Source organism: Lontra canadensis, unplaced genomic scaffold (genome assembly GCF_010015895.1).
Source record: "Lontra canadensis isolate GAN:19392208 unplaced genomic scaffold, GSC_riverotter_1.0 scaffold58, whole genome shotgun sequence".
NCBI classification, from domain to species: Eukaryota; Metazoa; Chordata; class Mammalia; order Carnivora; family Mustelidae; genus Lontra; species Lontra canadensis.
In genome coordinates, this window is record NW_022631052.1 from 4,095,343 (window position 1) to 4,112,662 (window position 17,320).

The following is a 17,320-nucleotide window of genomic DNA, read 5'->3' on the forward strand; positions in this document are numbered from 1 at the left end:
GAATAATCCTCTGATACAGAATGTCAAGATAACCTTTCAGTATTTTAGCGCTAAGATTTCATAAATTGTGTCAGGCATAAGGACAGACAGTTCCACACGCAAATTTGAAATTTGACCTTGTTAAAAGCTTTGTGCCATTAAGTTCTTTCTCCGACCCAGGGCGCTGTGTGCAGTTGCTGCATAGATTTTTAGCTAAATGAGCAGAAAGCTCCCTCTGCTGTTTTGTTCTGCCTTGAAACTTACTTATTGCATTGTCGATTTAAAAATTTAAAACAATCTATTCGTGGTCACATCTTTAGTACTATGATGTATAAGACTTTATAGGTAAGTTGTCTCCAATATCTGTAGAGTCAGAATGCTTCTGAATGGCTATGCCCTTGGGTTGTGTGAGAGTGTGAGTGTGTGAGTGTTGATGTGATGAACTATTTTAGGGAAAAGACAAAGAACTGTCCAAAGTGCCAGTACACACAAATTGTGCTTAGAGCTATAGGTAGTGTTATTGCCAGGGCGCTACATGAATAATACGGGTTTCAAAAATCCAAACATTTCTGTGACGTAAGCTTGAAGTCTGTGTACCAGGAGACCTTTTCAGATAATTTTCACATTCCCAAGTTGTCTGTCTTTTCCAGGGGACAGTGGAGGTACGCAGAGTGCTGTCAGTCACCTAGGCTCCCAAGACGGGGGGATGATAACTATGCACAGTCCAAAGAGATCGGGGAAGATTCCTCCAAAACTCCACAATCATATGGTCCATCGAGTCTGGAAGGAATGCATCCTCAACAGAAGCCAGTCCAAGTATGACTTTTGCATTACGTCTGGATCATGGTTTAGTAACACCATCTCTTTGATTACTATGTGATGAGTGTTAGTCACATTGAACCATCGTGTGACCCAACCTAAAGGGTCATTGGATTGGTAGATCATCTTTTTGTACATAATAGTGCAAAATTGAAGGCAAGGATGTTAAAGATGTTGACTTGACTTGATTTGATTATCTAGGAAATTTGGAAGTTCCTGAGTATCTCAAGATTGGAAAGGTATCCATCTGATATTTTTTAGAACAGATGGCTTAGGGCAGTAGTCAGTGGGTTGGTTTTCCTCTGTATACCAATATATGAATGTTTTCTATTTGCAAAGGGAAATGACCTTCTTTGTCACATTTTCTGTGACATAGGCCTTCTGTTTTAAATGGCAATACAGTTCTGAGCAGAACTAATGGTAGATGGGTGTTTGCCACCTGCTGTGCTTCCGTTGGGTTATTTCCAGAGGCCATATTCTTTTCTTCCCCTATCTGACTTTGCTTCCTTCCTTTGCCCCCATCCCTCCTCTTGCTCTCTTCCCTGCCTTCCTTAACATATTTTTGGAAAAGGGGAAGAATTGATTCTGAGAAGAGATTGCTGGTGGTGATTATTTTAATTACATGAATGATAACAAATAGTAGTCAATAAATACTCTTCCACTTACCAGGGTTTACATAAACATATTCAGCATATTTTCACATCTCTTGATATAACTGAGATGTCCCCTTTCTGCAGTGAGGAAGTAAACAAAGGAGTTTTCATTCTCTAGAACAGAATAAATATGGACACTCTGGCCAAGAACTGCTAAAAAGTCCACTCCTTTTAGAAATCAGTTAAATGTTTCTTCAGTCACTACTACTTAAAGTGTTTGTCATACAGATATAAAAGCTGTCATGTGGGTCTAGATTTTAGGAAATTCATACTATGTATTTATCTCTTGTGAATTGGTTCTAGATTAGGCTGTATAGTAGATAAAATCTAAAATAATTGCAGTGGAAGATTATATGTCATGTTCTAGAACGAAAAAGGGATCTCTAGTCACTTGAAAATGATCCTTTGCTCTAGAATAATTGGTGCAGATATTTTCACCTCTAGCTACAATGCCTGGATAATTTCCAAGTTAACATTTTCTTTTTCATTTCTTCTCACTTACTGTCTTTGATTTTTATCACCACTAACTTGTCACCTCCACCAGCTCTAAACAGCCTCTTTAATCTGCAGCACAGAACAGGGCAGTGAGACACCCAGAAGAGCAAGGGAGGGTGGAGAGTAAAAGTCCCTCTAGAGCCGTCACTGGAGCACTTTGCAATATCAGCTGTAGCTAAACCAGCAAGACAGAAATACTGCCCAGTGTTCTTACTGTCACTGTGTAATAATAGACATCTGCATTTTGCTACCAATTACTAGTGACAAGTAGGAGGTAATTTTTTCCTTGTCTTTAATTCACATTACAAGTGTAGAGTGCTCCTTAAATGCTAGTGAATATAGGAGTTTTAAGAGTGGCTTAAACAGTCTGTCTCAGGGCATAAATTCACAGATGCTGGGAAAAGATAATTTTAAAAATTTCAGTTAATTTCTACAAAATTTAGGTGACTTTTTAAAGCAACAACTAATAGTGCCAGATAGTGTTTTAAGTGCTTTGTATCCATGTTAAAATGTGCGGTCAACTTAAATAGAAATATTTTGAATCTTGCTTCTTCTAGTGCATAGAACAAGTTTGTTCTCCCTACGCCCCTCTCCCCACCCCTGCCCCCAACCTTGGATTGCTCAGCACTATCAGCTAGATAACATTACTATGTGAAATGTATTCAGGTCTTTTAAAATATCCCTCTCCCCCATCGAGGTATAAGTGTTTTCTCATGTTTACACAAGTCACATTTTTAACCTTTTTTAGGAGGAGCCAAATGTCAACTCCAACTCTTGAAGAAGAGCCTACTAATAATCCTGCTACTTGGGATTTTGTGGATCCAACCCAAAGAGTCAGCTGTTCCTGTTCTAGGTAGGTAGTAGACAAGGCAGAGCAGGGGTCCGATAAAATGTTGGGACCTTTTGTTGGCTCTCGTGGACTCTCAGACTGATTTTTCTTTATTTTGTTTTGTTTTGTTTTCAGTCTTCCTCCTCTAGTAGACAAGGAAAAGATAGGTCTTCTTATATACAGATGATAACAGTTTTATTGTCAGGACTCAAAAAGAGCTTTATTTGACAACTGTGACTGTGGCCCTGTTATCAAGTTGCTCCCACAAATTTTTTTGCGGTAACTACTCCAAAACCAAAAGGCATTTGATAAGACAATCTATTCCCCTTTAAATGAATTTATTTAATTGTTCTTAATTTTAAAATAGAGGCAAATACTAAACAAGTTGGCTAGAGTTCATAGAATTTGGATTAAATCAACCTTCCATAGATAATTTGTCTTGTTGTCAGTGCTGGTGTGTTTTGATGCTTGAGGTAGGTATTTAGTAATAAAACCTGCCAGAAGCTAAAATTATTCATTCAGTTAGATACTTGAATAGAACCCTGAATTGATTTCTGTAGAAAATATTTGCTCCCTTGTATATTACCTTGACTTATCACTCCTTGTAGTAGTAAAGAGTCTTATTGTCATGGGCTTTCATTAGGGTTCTTAGATTTCTTTCTTTCTTTTTTTTTTTTTAAGATTTTATTTATTTATTTCACACGTATGTGAGTGGGCAGAATGGGTGCACGCAGGGGGAGAGCCAGGAGGAGAGGGACAGAGAGAATCTCAATCAGACCCTGTGCTGAACACAAAGCCTGATGCGGGGTTTGATCTCATGACTCCGAGATCATGACCTGAGCCAAAATGAAGAGTCGAACGCTTAACCAACTGAGCCAGCCAAGTACCCCAGCGTTCTTAGATTTCTTAAGTGTATGTCGGCCTCACCCCTAGCTCAGGTGACTATTGAGGATGTGATGGTGATTATTCACTTAATGAGCAACTTAGAGTAGCTTTGCTTCCAAAGTACATATTTTCACATTTGATACTGTTCAACACTTAGAAAAAGTTCTTTTGAGATAAAGTATATTAAGAAAATGGCCATTCATTTCCCTAGTTTTTTAGGGGTTCTTATTGTGACATAAATAAGTTGGCTTCAGGGTAGGGAGGCAGTCAAATGACCCCTGAGAATATGTGCAAACTGTGTGTGTGTATGTGTACATGCTTAAACAGCGGTTTTCACACCATATTCCCGTCCTCTCCTCTCTTGTCCCTTATGTTGATTCTCTTTTATCAAGTTCTGCCTCTCTAGTCAGCTTTTTTTTTTTTTTGAGAGATGCTGTAAATATTAGCCTAATGAAATGTGCACTATTAATTTTTTAAAGAGGGTGTTTTTGAAGAAGTTGTTCATTAAGGGTCCTCTCTGAGCACCTCTCGTCTCAGGATAGGTGTGGTATACCAGCTGAATACCTGTTTTCCTTCTGTTTCTAGGCCATTATAACTTGTGTGACAGAAAGCCTTTTCTTATTAATTCTTATTTCTAAACAGCTCACAGCCAAGTTATGGGCCACCTTTAGAAAGTACCTAGGATAAAAATGTTGGTGTATTTAGCTTTGCTTATGCCCTCATCCTATTTTTGCTCTTCTTTTCCTTAATCTAGATTTTTCAGCTGTTAAAAATAACCTTTTTGCTGATTTCTGTGACATTTTTATTTGCTCCCTTGAATTATTTTTACCTGAAGTGTAACTAAATAGCACTTTTTCTTTTGTCCTTTGGAATCACTCCTCTATTTCCTGACCAGATTCTTATACCTTCAGGTCTTTTTTTAGTTATGCATTTCATTCCATTGACTTCCAAGTATTTATCTCTAGACCTGACTTCTCATGCATACTCTGGTCTTATATTTTAGGAGATGCCTTTAAGAAATATCCTTAATATTGACATGTGTGTTTTCTCACAAGTATCTTGTTCCAGTCATTTTTATCACAGTTTCCCCTTTTCAGCCTAGAAACTTTATCATTTATTATTTTTCTTCATTTTATAGATGAATTTTATCCTTGCATTTCACACTGATTTCCTTGGAAATGTCTATGATAGTAATTCTCGTTCTTTTAGTCACCTGGTGTTTCTACACTATTTGGCCCTGCTTCTTCTGGTTCCTTCCCACCACTGGACCACCCATATAGTTAGCCTTTTGAGGCTGATTTCCTGATCCTTGCTTCACTGAGGCCTCTCACCTGTTCAGAGATTTGCTGTGATAGTGTGTTACTCACTAGTGTATCCCTGATTGTAACCATTTCACAATGTAGCCGAGTCATTAAATACAATTGAAAAAAAAATGACTTTATGAGATTTTCTGGTTTGCCAAAAGTCCTTACTTTGAAGAGGCTACCATAAAATATCTATCAAAGGACTGGTGTGGGTAAATGCTCTGAGAGAGAAAATCCAAGTGAAAAAGTTTTATGTAAAAGATTCTTTGAACTGTTTTAAAATAAGCCCCTTACAAGATGTGATTAAAATTATTTTCAGATGAGATATTCACCTCTTAGTGTGCTGTTGTGCCCTGGAGATTTAAGGTGCAATTTTCCCCTTATTGTCAGTAGCTTTATGCTTAAACAACCTTCTTCAAACTCTGATTTTTTTTTTTTTTTTTAAAGAGTAGCAAAGACTTCAGCAAGAGTCTTTTCAGATTAGCTACTGCAAGATTACCAAACCCGTTATGGAACGGTCCACTCCTCACACTATTTAATGGCCTTATGGGGCAGGGTGGCCATCCTGCTGTCCCACTAAACCATCCCATTATGCCACACAAATCCGTTTTACTGCTCACTAGGGCACCATTGAGTGTGATATAGCAGTAATTTAATGCCACCCTAGTGGCCTCAGAGAGTTACTGCTGCATGGGCAGGAGAGCTCAGGTTTTTTTCCCTGGGTGGATTTATATATTGGGAGGAACTGGCTGACCTACTGTATAACTTTGTTGCACAGATTGAACCTTCGCATCATCTAGTGGCCCTTCCTGAGCAATATCTCACACCTATGTTTGCCAAGAAGTGTGTTAGGATGTGAGCAGACTTGCTACCCTGCTTGGTACAGCTGCATTTGTTGTTTTCATATTCACTCACCATTTTTTTTTTCACTTCTGTCTAATTTTGTGAGTCTGGAAAATCCAAAGTTGTCTTTTATTCCTTCTTTTTTTGATAAGAATGGCATATAAGATTTCTAGTCTATTTATTCTGTTAAAGATTCATGGATCGACCCTCATTTTCTTGTTTTCACACTTTGGGGGAGAATCACATAATTATTTTATTCCCAATTTACTACAGTACAAGCTATTATAAGCCATTCTATATTGGAGTTAGTAGAGTGTTGTAAGATAGAAATTAGAAGATTTTTTTCTCTCTTTCTTGGCAAATGATCTCATTACTCTTGGTTTTAAGATGCCATGTGAATATGTTATCTGAAGCTGTCACCAAATGTGAAAGATTTGAGGATTTTTCACATCAGTCTTTGGTAGGGGTTAGCACTGTTAAGTCCATTTCTTATCTGCTTAACTTATGTGTGCTTGATTCACCACTTTCCATCAGAGTGCTGCAGTTTTTAGTCATTATAAAAATAATGAACACCCAGAGTCCTTTTCAGTGATTTGGGGATATAGTGTGTGCTTAAAAGACAAAACCTTATCAGAGCCTTCTATTTGTAATGTTATAATGATGTAGTAATGTTATACTGTTACAACATTATATTACATATATTACATTATATTACATACATTGTATTACATACATATTATATGTAACAGTTAGATTTCAGGTCTGTTTCTTGACCTTATTTTAATTCTCATTTCAGGCATAAACTTTTAAAACGTTGTGCAGTAGGACCCAATCGACCTTCTGCAATATCTCAACCAGGGTTCAGTGCAGGACCATCATCATCTTCTTCTTTACCACCTCCTGCGTCTAAGCACAAAACAACAGAAAGACCAGAAAAGGGAGACAAATTGCAAAAGAGACCCTTGATACCATTTCACCATAGGCCCTCTGTGGCTGACGAGTTCTGTGTGGAGCAGGACACACCAGGACAGAAGCTAGGATTGGGAGGGATAGACTCCTCCTTAGAGGTGTCTAGCAGTAGGAAGTATGATAAACAAATGGCCGTGCCTTCCAGAAATACAAGCAAGCAAATGAATCTGAATCCTATGGATTCACCTCATTCCCCTATTTCCCCTCTGCCGCCAACACTCAGCCCTCAACCACGAGGTCAGGAAACAGAGAGTTTGGATCCGCCATCTGTTCCTGTGAACCCAGCCCTCTATGGAAATGGGCTAGAACTCCAGCAGTTGTCAACTCTGGATGACAGAACTGTCCTCGTAGGCCAAAGACTGCCTCTGATGGCAGAGGTCAGCGAGACAGCCTTATATTGTGGGGTTAGGCCCTCGAACCCTGAGTCATCAGACAAGTGGTGGCACAGTTATCGCCTCCCCCGCATTGATGATGCTGAGTTCCGGCCCCCAGAGCTCCAGGGTGACAGATGTGATGCCAAAATGGAGGTAAACTCAGAGAGCACTGCGTTGCAAAGGTAAGGCGACTCTGCGTACCGCCCACCTGATGCGCATTGACCAAGGTATAAGGTCCTGAGAGTCAGGGCTTTTCTCCATCTCCCCATGTTCACCCTTAAGAGCCAAAATGCAACGTGCTTTTCTTCACCATTCTGGACTCTGTGTTTGGAAAATGCTGAGAAGTCAAATGCTTTCTCCTTAGTGAGGTTTCACATGTGTCATTATTTAAACATGTGGCCATATAAAGGTTTCATTGTGGCATTTAGGTCTTGGTATTGATTTATTTTTGGCCTGCTGTTTGTTAGTCAAAGGATGTAGCTTGATGAGACTTTTCATATTGTGGTCAGTGCCTTGTTTGTATGTTGACACTTTTAAGGAAGGCTTTGCATGCAGTCAGGTATGTATCCTGCATCTGGTAATAATACTATTTTTAGTGCTGTTGAGCTATCCGTTATTCTTGACAGTTTACCCAGACCATCTCAGTGCATCTTCACCACAGTCGTATTACTACCTTATTTTCAAAGCTGAGAAAGAAGCGAGGGCCAAACAGTTAGAAGATGACACAGATTGAACTTGAACCTAGTCATTCTGTCCTTAGAGCCCATCTCTGCTCTTCACTGGAATCCATGGAATCAGAGACAGAAGCATGTTCTTCACAAAGACCTACTAAGTTTTATTTGTGAACATTATCTCTAAAAGAACTTCTTTATAGAGATAAATTTTCTAAGTTTAATTTTGCAAGTGCTTTAAATTATAAATGCTGCTTTTAAAAAAAAGATAATCTTTTTACTTTGTTTATCTTGCTTAAATTATCACTTATTTTCCCTTTTAGACTCTTAGCACAACCTAACAAACGGTTTAAAATCTGGCAAGAAAAGCAGCCCCAGATGCAGCCACTCCACTTCCTTGACCCATTGCCTCTAGCTCAACAACCTGGAGACAGTTTGGGAGAAGTCAATGATCCATATACCTTTGAGGATGGCGACATAAAATACATCTTTACAGCAAACAAGAAGTGCAAACAAGGGACGGAGAAGGATTCCCTGAAAAAGAATAAGGTACTATTTAACATAGAGAGTACCCAGCATGGTGTGAGTTTTGATCTGTGTCAGTACAACATGTGTGGGAAAACTTCTGAGGCAGAATGTTTGAGGTAGTCTTGCCTGATTGCTCTGTCCCCATATTCATGCTCTTGGTACTATTGTATGAAACAACGTATTGTTCCTTTTTATGTCATGGCTCACCTTTGTTTAAAAGTCAGCTGAACATAAATGAAGCCTCATATTTTCCAGGCTATAGCTTACAGCGCATGTTTCCTCTCATATGCTAATTCTTGTTGGCCTATGCTCCCTGCTTATTTCTTTTTAATTATTGTTCAAAATATCCAAAATGTAAGGAAAAAAAATGTTAATAACAATATCTATTGGTTATTTAGCGCTTAGTGTGTTTACTGTACCAAGCGCTTTACCTATATATCTATCTGAATTATTATTAACACTACTCCTAGATTATGTCAGTATTAATTTTAGTGGTTTCATTGTCATAAAAATGAGTACTGGGGGTGTATGCTGTCTTTAGCCTCAAATTTTAAAACATTCCAAAATACTGGGCCATTTAAAGAGATATTCTTAAGAATAGAGGAAATAAGACAATTAAAAGAGGCCTGTACAGCTCAGGAGAATGCTTCAGAGATTCCTTTGTAGAGATCTGTCTAGATCCAGAAAGCTCGAACCATAATTCAGTATCTATGATGTTATTAAAGGCAGCTTTTAACACCGTGGCAGGTCTGTAATCAAATGCCACCAGTACTGGTTAGGCAGAAAATCCAGATTGACTCCGAATACTCCATAGGATTGGAGGGACAGTGTGGGAGTTTGGGGTTCTGTTTAAATGCAGGGAAAAGGACATATCTTTTATTTCCCTTGGTTGCATAGACCATGGTTTATCATACTTGTGCTCATAATAAGTTCCATTCTACCCTCTAATTCTTTGTGTTCTCCCTCATATTCCACACTTTGGGTTGGTGTTCATGTGTTTTGTTTGGCTGAATTTATTATACAGTCAGAGGATGGATTTGGTACCAAGGATGTCACTACACCAGGTCATTCCACGCCGGTGCCTGATGGGAAAAATGCCATGTCTATTTTCAGTTCTGCTACTAAAACAGGTGTGTACAATGATTATTTGCCTCACTTGGATTGTTGCTAAAGTAAAATGCAAGGGAGATGCTTCTCGATTTAGAATTATATTTTTACTGTAATAGCAGTAATTTGATCCCATCTTTAATTTTTCATAGTTTGTTTTTCAGTTACTTTCAAAACTGATAAACATATTTGGAAATAATTGTCTCTAAATTTAACTGAAAACCTAGGGAAAAAATTCACAGGCAGGTCTTGCGCATTGAAATCCATTCCCTTTTCTCACTCCTTCTCTGTGGATGAAGTCGCTTATTCTGCATCTTTGCCTCCTTTCCCGCAGATGTCCGGCAGGATAATGCTGCTGGCAGAGCTGGCTCCAGTAGCCTTACACAGGTGACAGATCTGGCACCTTCCCTGCATGACTTAGACAACATCTTTGATAATTCCGATGATGACGAACTTGGGGTGAGTCTGCCATAGCTACCAAAACAGAAATCTCCTTACATGGGAGAACTTGGGTCGCTGTTGGAGTATTTCCTTACTGTTTTTGTCTACTGAGTTTTGGGGCCCCTTATTTCAGGTTCAGAATGTTCTGCAGAAATGTTTGTATACTTTGAAAGGATTCTAAAAGTTGTCACTGTAGTCTCTAATGCCCCTTGGTTTCCCTTTATTGATGTCTTCTTTTATTAGTTTATTCCTGTTGTAAATATTAAAATCTTTCCCATTCAGTTTTTAAATCCTTCTAAATATCATGAGACTAGTAGAAGTATATTATGTAGTCCCTTTAGCTCTGATTATAAAGATAATGCCCCCGTAACTTTTTATTCATGTCATCAGTAAGAACTTAGTCTACATATTGAGAGATAAACAAGTATGATCTGTACTTTTTAGGGTTGTGGCACTATCGTAGGGGAAAAGACTTGTGTACATACAATTTAAATAATTTAAGGCATGATGTGTTTAAAGTGACAGATAAGAATGATAATTCTTAGAAGAACAGCTGAGCTGCTCTGAATCAGGAAGTTTAAGTCCTCGTCCTCCTAACCACCTCTGTACTTTTAGGCAAAAAGAAGTACCTGTTAACTTTAGGGGACCAAGAAATGAGTAGGATAGGCCCTCTCTTCAAGGAAATAAGCTTATTAGTTTATTTTTCTTTCACTTATGTACTTACCTTCCTTCCCTTTTGTCCATTTCCCATGTATTTATTACTCATTTGATGGTCACTTCCTGTGATGTGTACCTGAGGTTACAGGTATTATTATCCTGCCCTGGCACTTAAGGTACTCACAGACCTCCAGAGAAGTGCATATAAAGAAAGTTAGAAATGTACTTAAAAATATATAAAAATGTGTACACCCATGTGCAGTTATTACTGTGAGTGCAGTAACTTGACCTGCATCTAAAGATGCTGGACGTTCAAGTACAAAGTGACAGGCGAGCAGTGTTTAAGTTAACGCTTAAAGGTTAAGTAGGAATCAGAATTCTAAAGCCTGTTCTCACTTTAAAATAAAAATGTATCTCATTAACAGATATTATACGCCATTATACCAATGTTAAGTACTTAGAAGATGAAATCATAATGGCCTCCAAGAAAAGATTTGACTTCAGATGTGGAGAGAGGGTTAGTGAGAGGCGGGGGAGAGGCATTAGTTTGAGCCTGGAATGAGCCTTGGTTAAGCAAGAGAATGAACCAGCTGAGGGTTGGGAGGATAGGGAACAGACCATTGGTCTGCTCTCTGAGTGGTGGGTAAAGACAGGGTTAGGTTAGCCACTCTTACGGCTTTGAACTTCCAAATCTGCCTATAACGTGTCCCTCTGCGAAGGTTACTGAGTGTGGTACTGACTCGGTAGAAGCAAGAGCTGGTTTTCACCAGCCTCATACACAGGAAGCAGGAGTACTGTTTGGTAACTTTTATTGGATTAAAACACAAGGATGGAAATTCAGGCAGTGGCTGCATGAAAGAAAAGGACATGACAGTGAGAAAAACTGCAGTACAAGAAATGACATGTTTCTTTAGCGTTGATCCAGGCATCTGAGAGCCTTTTTGAACTTGACTGTCTCCCTAAACGTCAGGCGTTACGTAGGATTGGTTTTAATGATCCTTATGGTTTTGGTTAGCTGCTTTGGTGGGGGTGGTAAGACAAAACATAAAAAGACACGGAATCAAAAAGAAGTAGAAAGGGAGGAATAAGAAAGAGGGCAAAGCAAGCATTGTGGGCAGCTGGGGACTGTTCACAGCCATCATCCCCAGTGATTGTACTGGCGCTCAGAGCCGTTGTACTTATCTTTGTATAAATTATGTATTACTGTTGAACTAAATGAGGGTATGTTTACTTTGTTTTTTTAATATAGTTTTAGTAACGTTAATATGTGAAGGAGGGTTGGACATGTTTAATCTAATTTTCATTTCTCTGAAATGATTGCTTCTGCTTTACTCTGATTTCTAGTCTGGCATTTAATCAAGAGAATCGCTTACCTTAGAATTGTTTTTGCTAATTCATCTTACTGATAACTGGTGTTGTGAGGCCGTTGTCCAACTTTTCATCTCAAATGTCTTTGAATTTAATTTTACACTTCAACCCTGTGACATTGAATAAGTATACATACGTAAAAGACCTATTTGTGAGAATATTTTTTGCTTTATTTTATCTTGAGACTTATTCATTTGAGTTCTTAAAGATAATCTTGCCTGTTAAAGGACTTAATTTATTTTGAGTAACAACTCAAAGAAAAGCCCTCTCTGCATATTTCAATAATTTTATGTGATAAGGTTATTTTTTATGAAGATGAATGGTAACTGTGGAAGTAAGAGCAGAAGATACATGGCTTTTTTGTGGTGAAAAATAGAAGTATCATACTTCGGGAGGGCTTGAGGTCACCTCTTTTAACTGCCTGCTTCCAAACAGAAGGAAAGCCAGACCGATAGCCAATTACTCCTTGGAGGCACCACCCTAATTTAATTATTGTGTCCCTAAAACTACTTCTCTAATGACCTGGGAGGAAGATTTGCTTAAGGTCTGTAAGTTGTGCTTTGATGGTACAGTCTGCCCTTACTAGATCCATGCAGACAAGACTCAGTCACTCTGGTTTTCATTCTGGATAAACTTGTCACAGTCTGAGGGTATTTCTGGAAATTCACTTGTAAACACTGTGTAAGGAAGCACCTTTATTCCAAAATATCAGTAGGCGTATGTTAAGAAATAGTTGACTACTGCCCTACTTAGATACACGTGTGTTGCCCTGTTTCAATAATAATATTTTCTTAGGCTGTGTCACCTGCACTGCGTTCATCAAAAATGCCTACAGTTGGGGCAGAAGACCGACCTCTTGGGAAGGATGGAAGAGCTGCTGTTCCTTATCCACCAAGTAAGAAAAGGAGATGGAGCTTTGGTTTACTATTTATAACTTATACAAAATGTTCTCATACTCAGTGCTGCCTTATCTGAGGTTCCCCTCTGTCCCTCTCTCTTTTTTTTTTCTTTTTTAAAAGAATGTTAACTGTGAATTAAAAAAAAAAAAAAAACTTATATAAGTTGGAATTCCTAAGATGGGGCAGACAGCTAAGAGACCATCTTAGTTTAAATCTCTTTTGCTTTTGTTTTCAAATTACGAATTAACTCTTATGCTTTACAATGTGGAAAAATGTGTTTTATATTTGTTTCTTTAATAGCCTTTACCTAGTAGGATAAATGTTACGCAGTGATTTTCAGAGTGATATTCCAGTATAAGAGCTTGTGTGAGATGTTTCAAAAAATTCAGTTTACCCAAGGATGAGGAACATTTGTTTTTTCGTGGTCCTTTTTCTAATTCATACTGAAGTTTTGTGTTTCCTTTTGAGGTAAAATAGTTAATTATCTATGATGACAAGAAGAGAAACTTCCTTTTTTTTTTTTTTTAAAGTTACTCTTCACCCTAGGAAACTACAGTATTGTGCAAGAGAAAGACAGGGTAGCTTACATGGGTACTCTGAAGCAGAAACATAATTCCATTGCAAATCATTCTTTAATACCTTCTCATTAATTTCAGCTGGTAATGAGAACAAATTGAGGGGAAAAACCACTGTGTCATAGGGATGAGTCAAAAAGTTTTATGAACCTATAAATGTGTGCTGATTTACTCAAATGTAGAAGTGTGAAGTATACAGAGATTGGATTTTGACAGCTTTAGTAGATCCATAGCTTTTTAAAATATGCAACGCTTTCTCAAGCATGACATGTATGAAAATGAATAATGGTAGCCAGCCAGTTGCTGTAGTTTTTTTAATTAAACATTTTTCTTTTTTTATTACTCCGCACTGTAGAATTTTGCAGACATGGAATTCACAGATTAAAAGAGACAATATTAAAGCAGATACATATGAATAGGTCAGATGAATGAATTCTTTCCCTTGCATTGGACCAGTTAATCCTCTGCCCTTTTTGACGTTAAGTGATACGTTGTGATGTTAAATGTTAAAATGTCTGATAACTTGTCCAAGATTATTGGGCTCACAATATTGCACTCACAAACTATCCTGCTAGTTAGTATCATTGCCCAGGAAAGTATACGGTGTACTCTCTTCTTTTGCTCATTTTTATTTTGAAAATAATTTTTTCAGAAGGAAGTTAATCAAAATTTTATGACAAAGTACAGGCTATAAAAATTAATTAATTTGAAATACAGCAAAAGTATAAGCATTAGAAAAGTACAGCTATAGAAGTGTGAAGAGGATCTTTCAATGTGCACAGAGTATACAGGGTAAATGTGTGTATTTGTGTGTAAATGGACATGCACACAGTATTCCCCTCCCCCAGGCATGACCATGAAATAGCATGGCAAGAAGTTCTCATCTCTGCAAGAGCTTTATTGTACATTCAGGCAGAGAGACTGACATATTACAAAATTTAGTGTCTAGAATAACACCATCCAATTTAATAGAAATACGCAATCTTAAATTTTCTAGTAGTTACATTAAAGGAAGTAAAGAAGAACCATGTAAAATTAATTTAAATAATATATTTACTTAATATAACCAATAGTGTCATTTTTACATGTAATCAATGTAGAAAATAATGAGGTATTTTGCATTCTTTTTTTTGTTGTACTAACTTTTTGGCATCTGTTGTATAATTTTATACATGCAGCACATCTCCGTTTGGACAACCCTTGGCTTAATTGCCCTATAGCCATATGTGGCTAGTGGATACTGTGTTTGAGAGAATAGGTCCATAATTGTTCATTCGTGTATGTAGTTACAGTGAAGAAAGCAACATACAGTAATAACTAGGTTTAATTTGGCATCAAGTCTGTGTAAGGTAGTATTGTGTGAGAATAATACATACAATAATATACCTCAACTCCAGCCCATTCTGGTAGCTGTTCTCTCCCTTACTTTAGCATTTTTAAGAAGAAAATTGAACAAGTAAGCCATGGTTTTCTATTTTGGGGGACCAGAATGTTTCTCTGGGTTTCTGTCTTCTTTCTTTGACTCCAATTCCTTCTTTCATCTTAATACCTGTTTAAGGTTGTATCTTTCTCAGAAATTGCTTGTAACTTAACAGCATTTTCATCTTTGGCCCAGTCAAAAATGGGGAGGGTGGGCTAATTATTATTGACTTCACCACTTACTGAACGTTTAGATGTTACGTGGTAAAGTGTTCTCTTCTATGTGTATCTTATTTAATGTGCACAAAAAATATGAGGTAGATATTACTACCATTTTGCAGATGAGGAACTTGAAGCTAGCGAGGTTGAGAGTCTTCCTTAAGAATATCTGATAATGGGGTGCTTGACTGGCTGAGTCGGTGGAACATGCAACTTGGGGTTATGAGTTCTAGCCCCAGGTTGGGTGTAGAGATTATTTAAAAATAAACTCTTAAGAAAAAAACCACAACTATCTGCTAATAAGAATAGTGAAAGCCGCTTTATAAAGTGAATCTCTGGCAGGTGGAATCTTATTTTCCGTAATTTTTTGTGTGTTCTCTTTTACCTTTGATAAAAAAATACCAAGCTGAGGTGTTGAAATTGAGATACACATGGGCACCTGGGTGGCTCAGTGGGTTAAGCCTCCGCCTTCAGCTCAGGTCATGATCTTAGAGTCCTGGGATCGAGCCCCAAATCGGGCTCTCTGCTCAGCAGGGAGCCTGCTCCCCCCACCCCCACCGCCTCTCTCCCGACTAGTGATCTCTCTCTCTGTCAAATAAGTAAATAAAATCTTAAAAAAAGAGAAATGTTTATTAAAAAAAAAGAAATTGAGATACACAACTGTGTTAGATAGCATTGAAGAATTTGAGAATGAGAAATGCCTTTATTACAAGTGAGAAAAGCCTTTATTACATTTCTTTCACAAAATTTGGTAGGTAATTTAATAAAAATAATTTTTGGTAAAATTTTACACCATAGCCAGAATACTTTAACACAAAGAGAATTTGTATAGTTTGTTTTCCAAATAACTTGATGATTAAGACCTATAGTAGGAGTTTGAAGACTTTATGAGTAAGACTTAGGATTTTAAATATTACACTTAAACATTAATTTTATATTAAAATTGATCCAGAGCCGGTCTTTGGCTTGGGAAAAGGAGTAGGGACTGAAAGATAAAGGTGATGTATATATTTCAAGTGGAACCTAACTCAGTATTAAAGTCTTCACTCTTGTTTTAAAGAACTTATTGATCTCACTGCTAATACATTTTAAGACCCGTTTTTCCTCCTCAGACTCCACTGGTTCTCTGGGAGTTTCTGGCTTGGCTTATATCCCCAGTTCTAGGAATTATTCCATTCCTTAACCGTAGAATACTGTCCTAGGAAGAAGGTACCTTGAAGATCTACTTGGCGGGGGAGTTGGTTTTTTTCTTCCCTCCCCCTTTTTTTCTTTTTCTTTTTTTCTTGGTGGCAGCAGGCACCATTCGTCTAATGAAATCTTATACAGAATCCTACTGTAGGAAATAAATGGAAGTGGAGCTTCTCTAATGAGAGGGAAAGTTGGTATCTGAGATCTTGTTTGTTGGCCTCTTCCTTCCCTTGTTGTACAGATAAGCACTGGAGGCCAAGAGAAGGTAAATTATTCAGGATTATATCATTGTTTAACTAGGAAATGTGTTTTAAAGATCATCTCATGCAGAGGTTCTCACCTTTTTTTTTCTGCCTCCATATGGCGGAAGCTTCCCCATCCTCCCATAAACAAAGGAAAGAAAGTAAGCCTGGTGAGAATCACACATCTAGTCCAGCCATTTAGATGAAGGGTCCGAGGCCCCCAGGGAGGAAATGACCTGACTGGGCTGTAGCGCCCTGAGCTGTGGAACTGCTCTTACAGGACAGGGCTCTGCCTCAGACGCTAGCCCAGGGCAGAGTGTCGTGCGGTTATTCTTTCTTCATTTGTGATTCAGAGCTACAGGTCGTATCTTAGCCTAGTCAGTGGTTACTGTTTGCCTCTTTAAATGCTGAAGTTGCTAGAAGGAACAATATGGAAAATGGGACATCAGAACACGGACTTAAACTCGAGGCTCTAAATTTGTAAATAAATTTGCTGTACAGGACACCCCCTGGTGGCCAAATTTCGCAAGCACAACTTGATTGCGTTACATCTGCTCCTACTTTTCAGAATCCCTGCCTTAATGAGCCCCTGCTAATGATGATGGCTAACCTCAGGTATATTAAGATGTTTTTTAAAAAAGGATTGAGGATCCCTGTTTTAACTATTTCTTAAATGATACTTTTTTTACTAGCTGGATTTTTAATAAATTGTCTTCTGGTTCTAGGTAGGATTATTAAACCTAACTGTGAAGTTTCATTTTAATATCAATATGGATAGCATTTAATGTCAATATGGAATCATTTCCCTGAAGAGCAGTGAGTGTGGTAGATTTTTCAAACTAGCTAAGTAATCCTA

At 37.9% G+C, this 17,320-nt stretch overlaps 1 protein-coding gene across 1 annotated transcript in view; it reads left to right on the top strand.

Annotated features, from left to right (window-relative positions):
- Positions 1-17,320, top strand: part of LOC116878575 (mediator of RNA polymerase II transcription subunit 13-like) — a 152,852-nt gene that overhangs the window by 100,816 nt on the left and 34,716 nt on the right. The window contains exons 8-14 of the mRNA XM_032876206.1: positions 630-795; positions 2,695-2,799; positions 6,604-7,332; positions 8,145-8,370; positions 9,374-9,479; positions 9,791-9,915; positions 12,718-12,817. Coding sequence (XP_032732097.1) covers positions 630-795; positions 2,695-2,799; positions 6,604-7,332; positions 8,145-8,370; positions 9,374-9,479; positions 9,791-9,915; positions 12,718-12,817 — 1,557 coding nt within the window. The remainder of the gene's footprint in view (positions 1-629; positions 796-2,694; positions 2,800-6,603; positions 7,333-8,144; positions 8,371-9,373; positions 9,480-9,790; positions 9,916-12,717; positions 12,818-17,320) is intronic.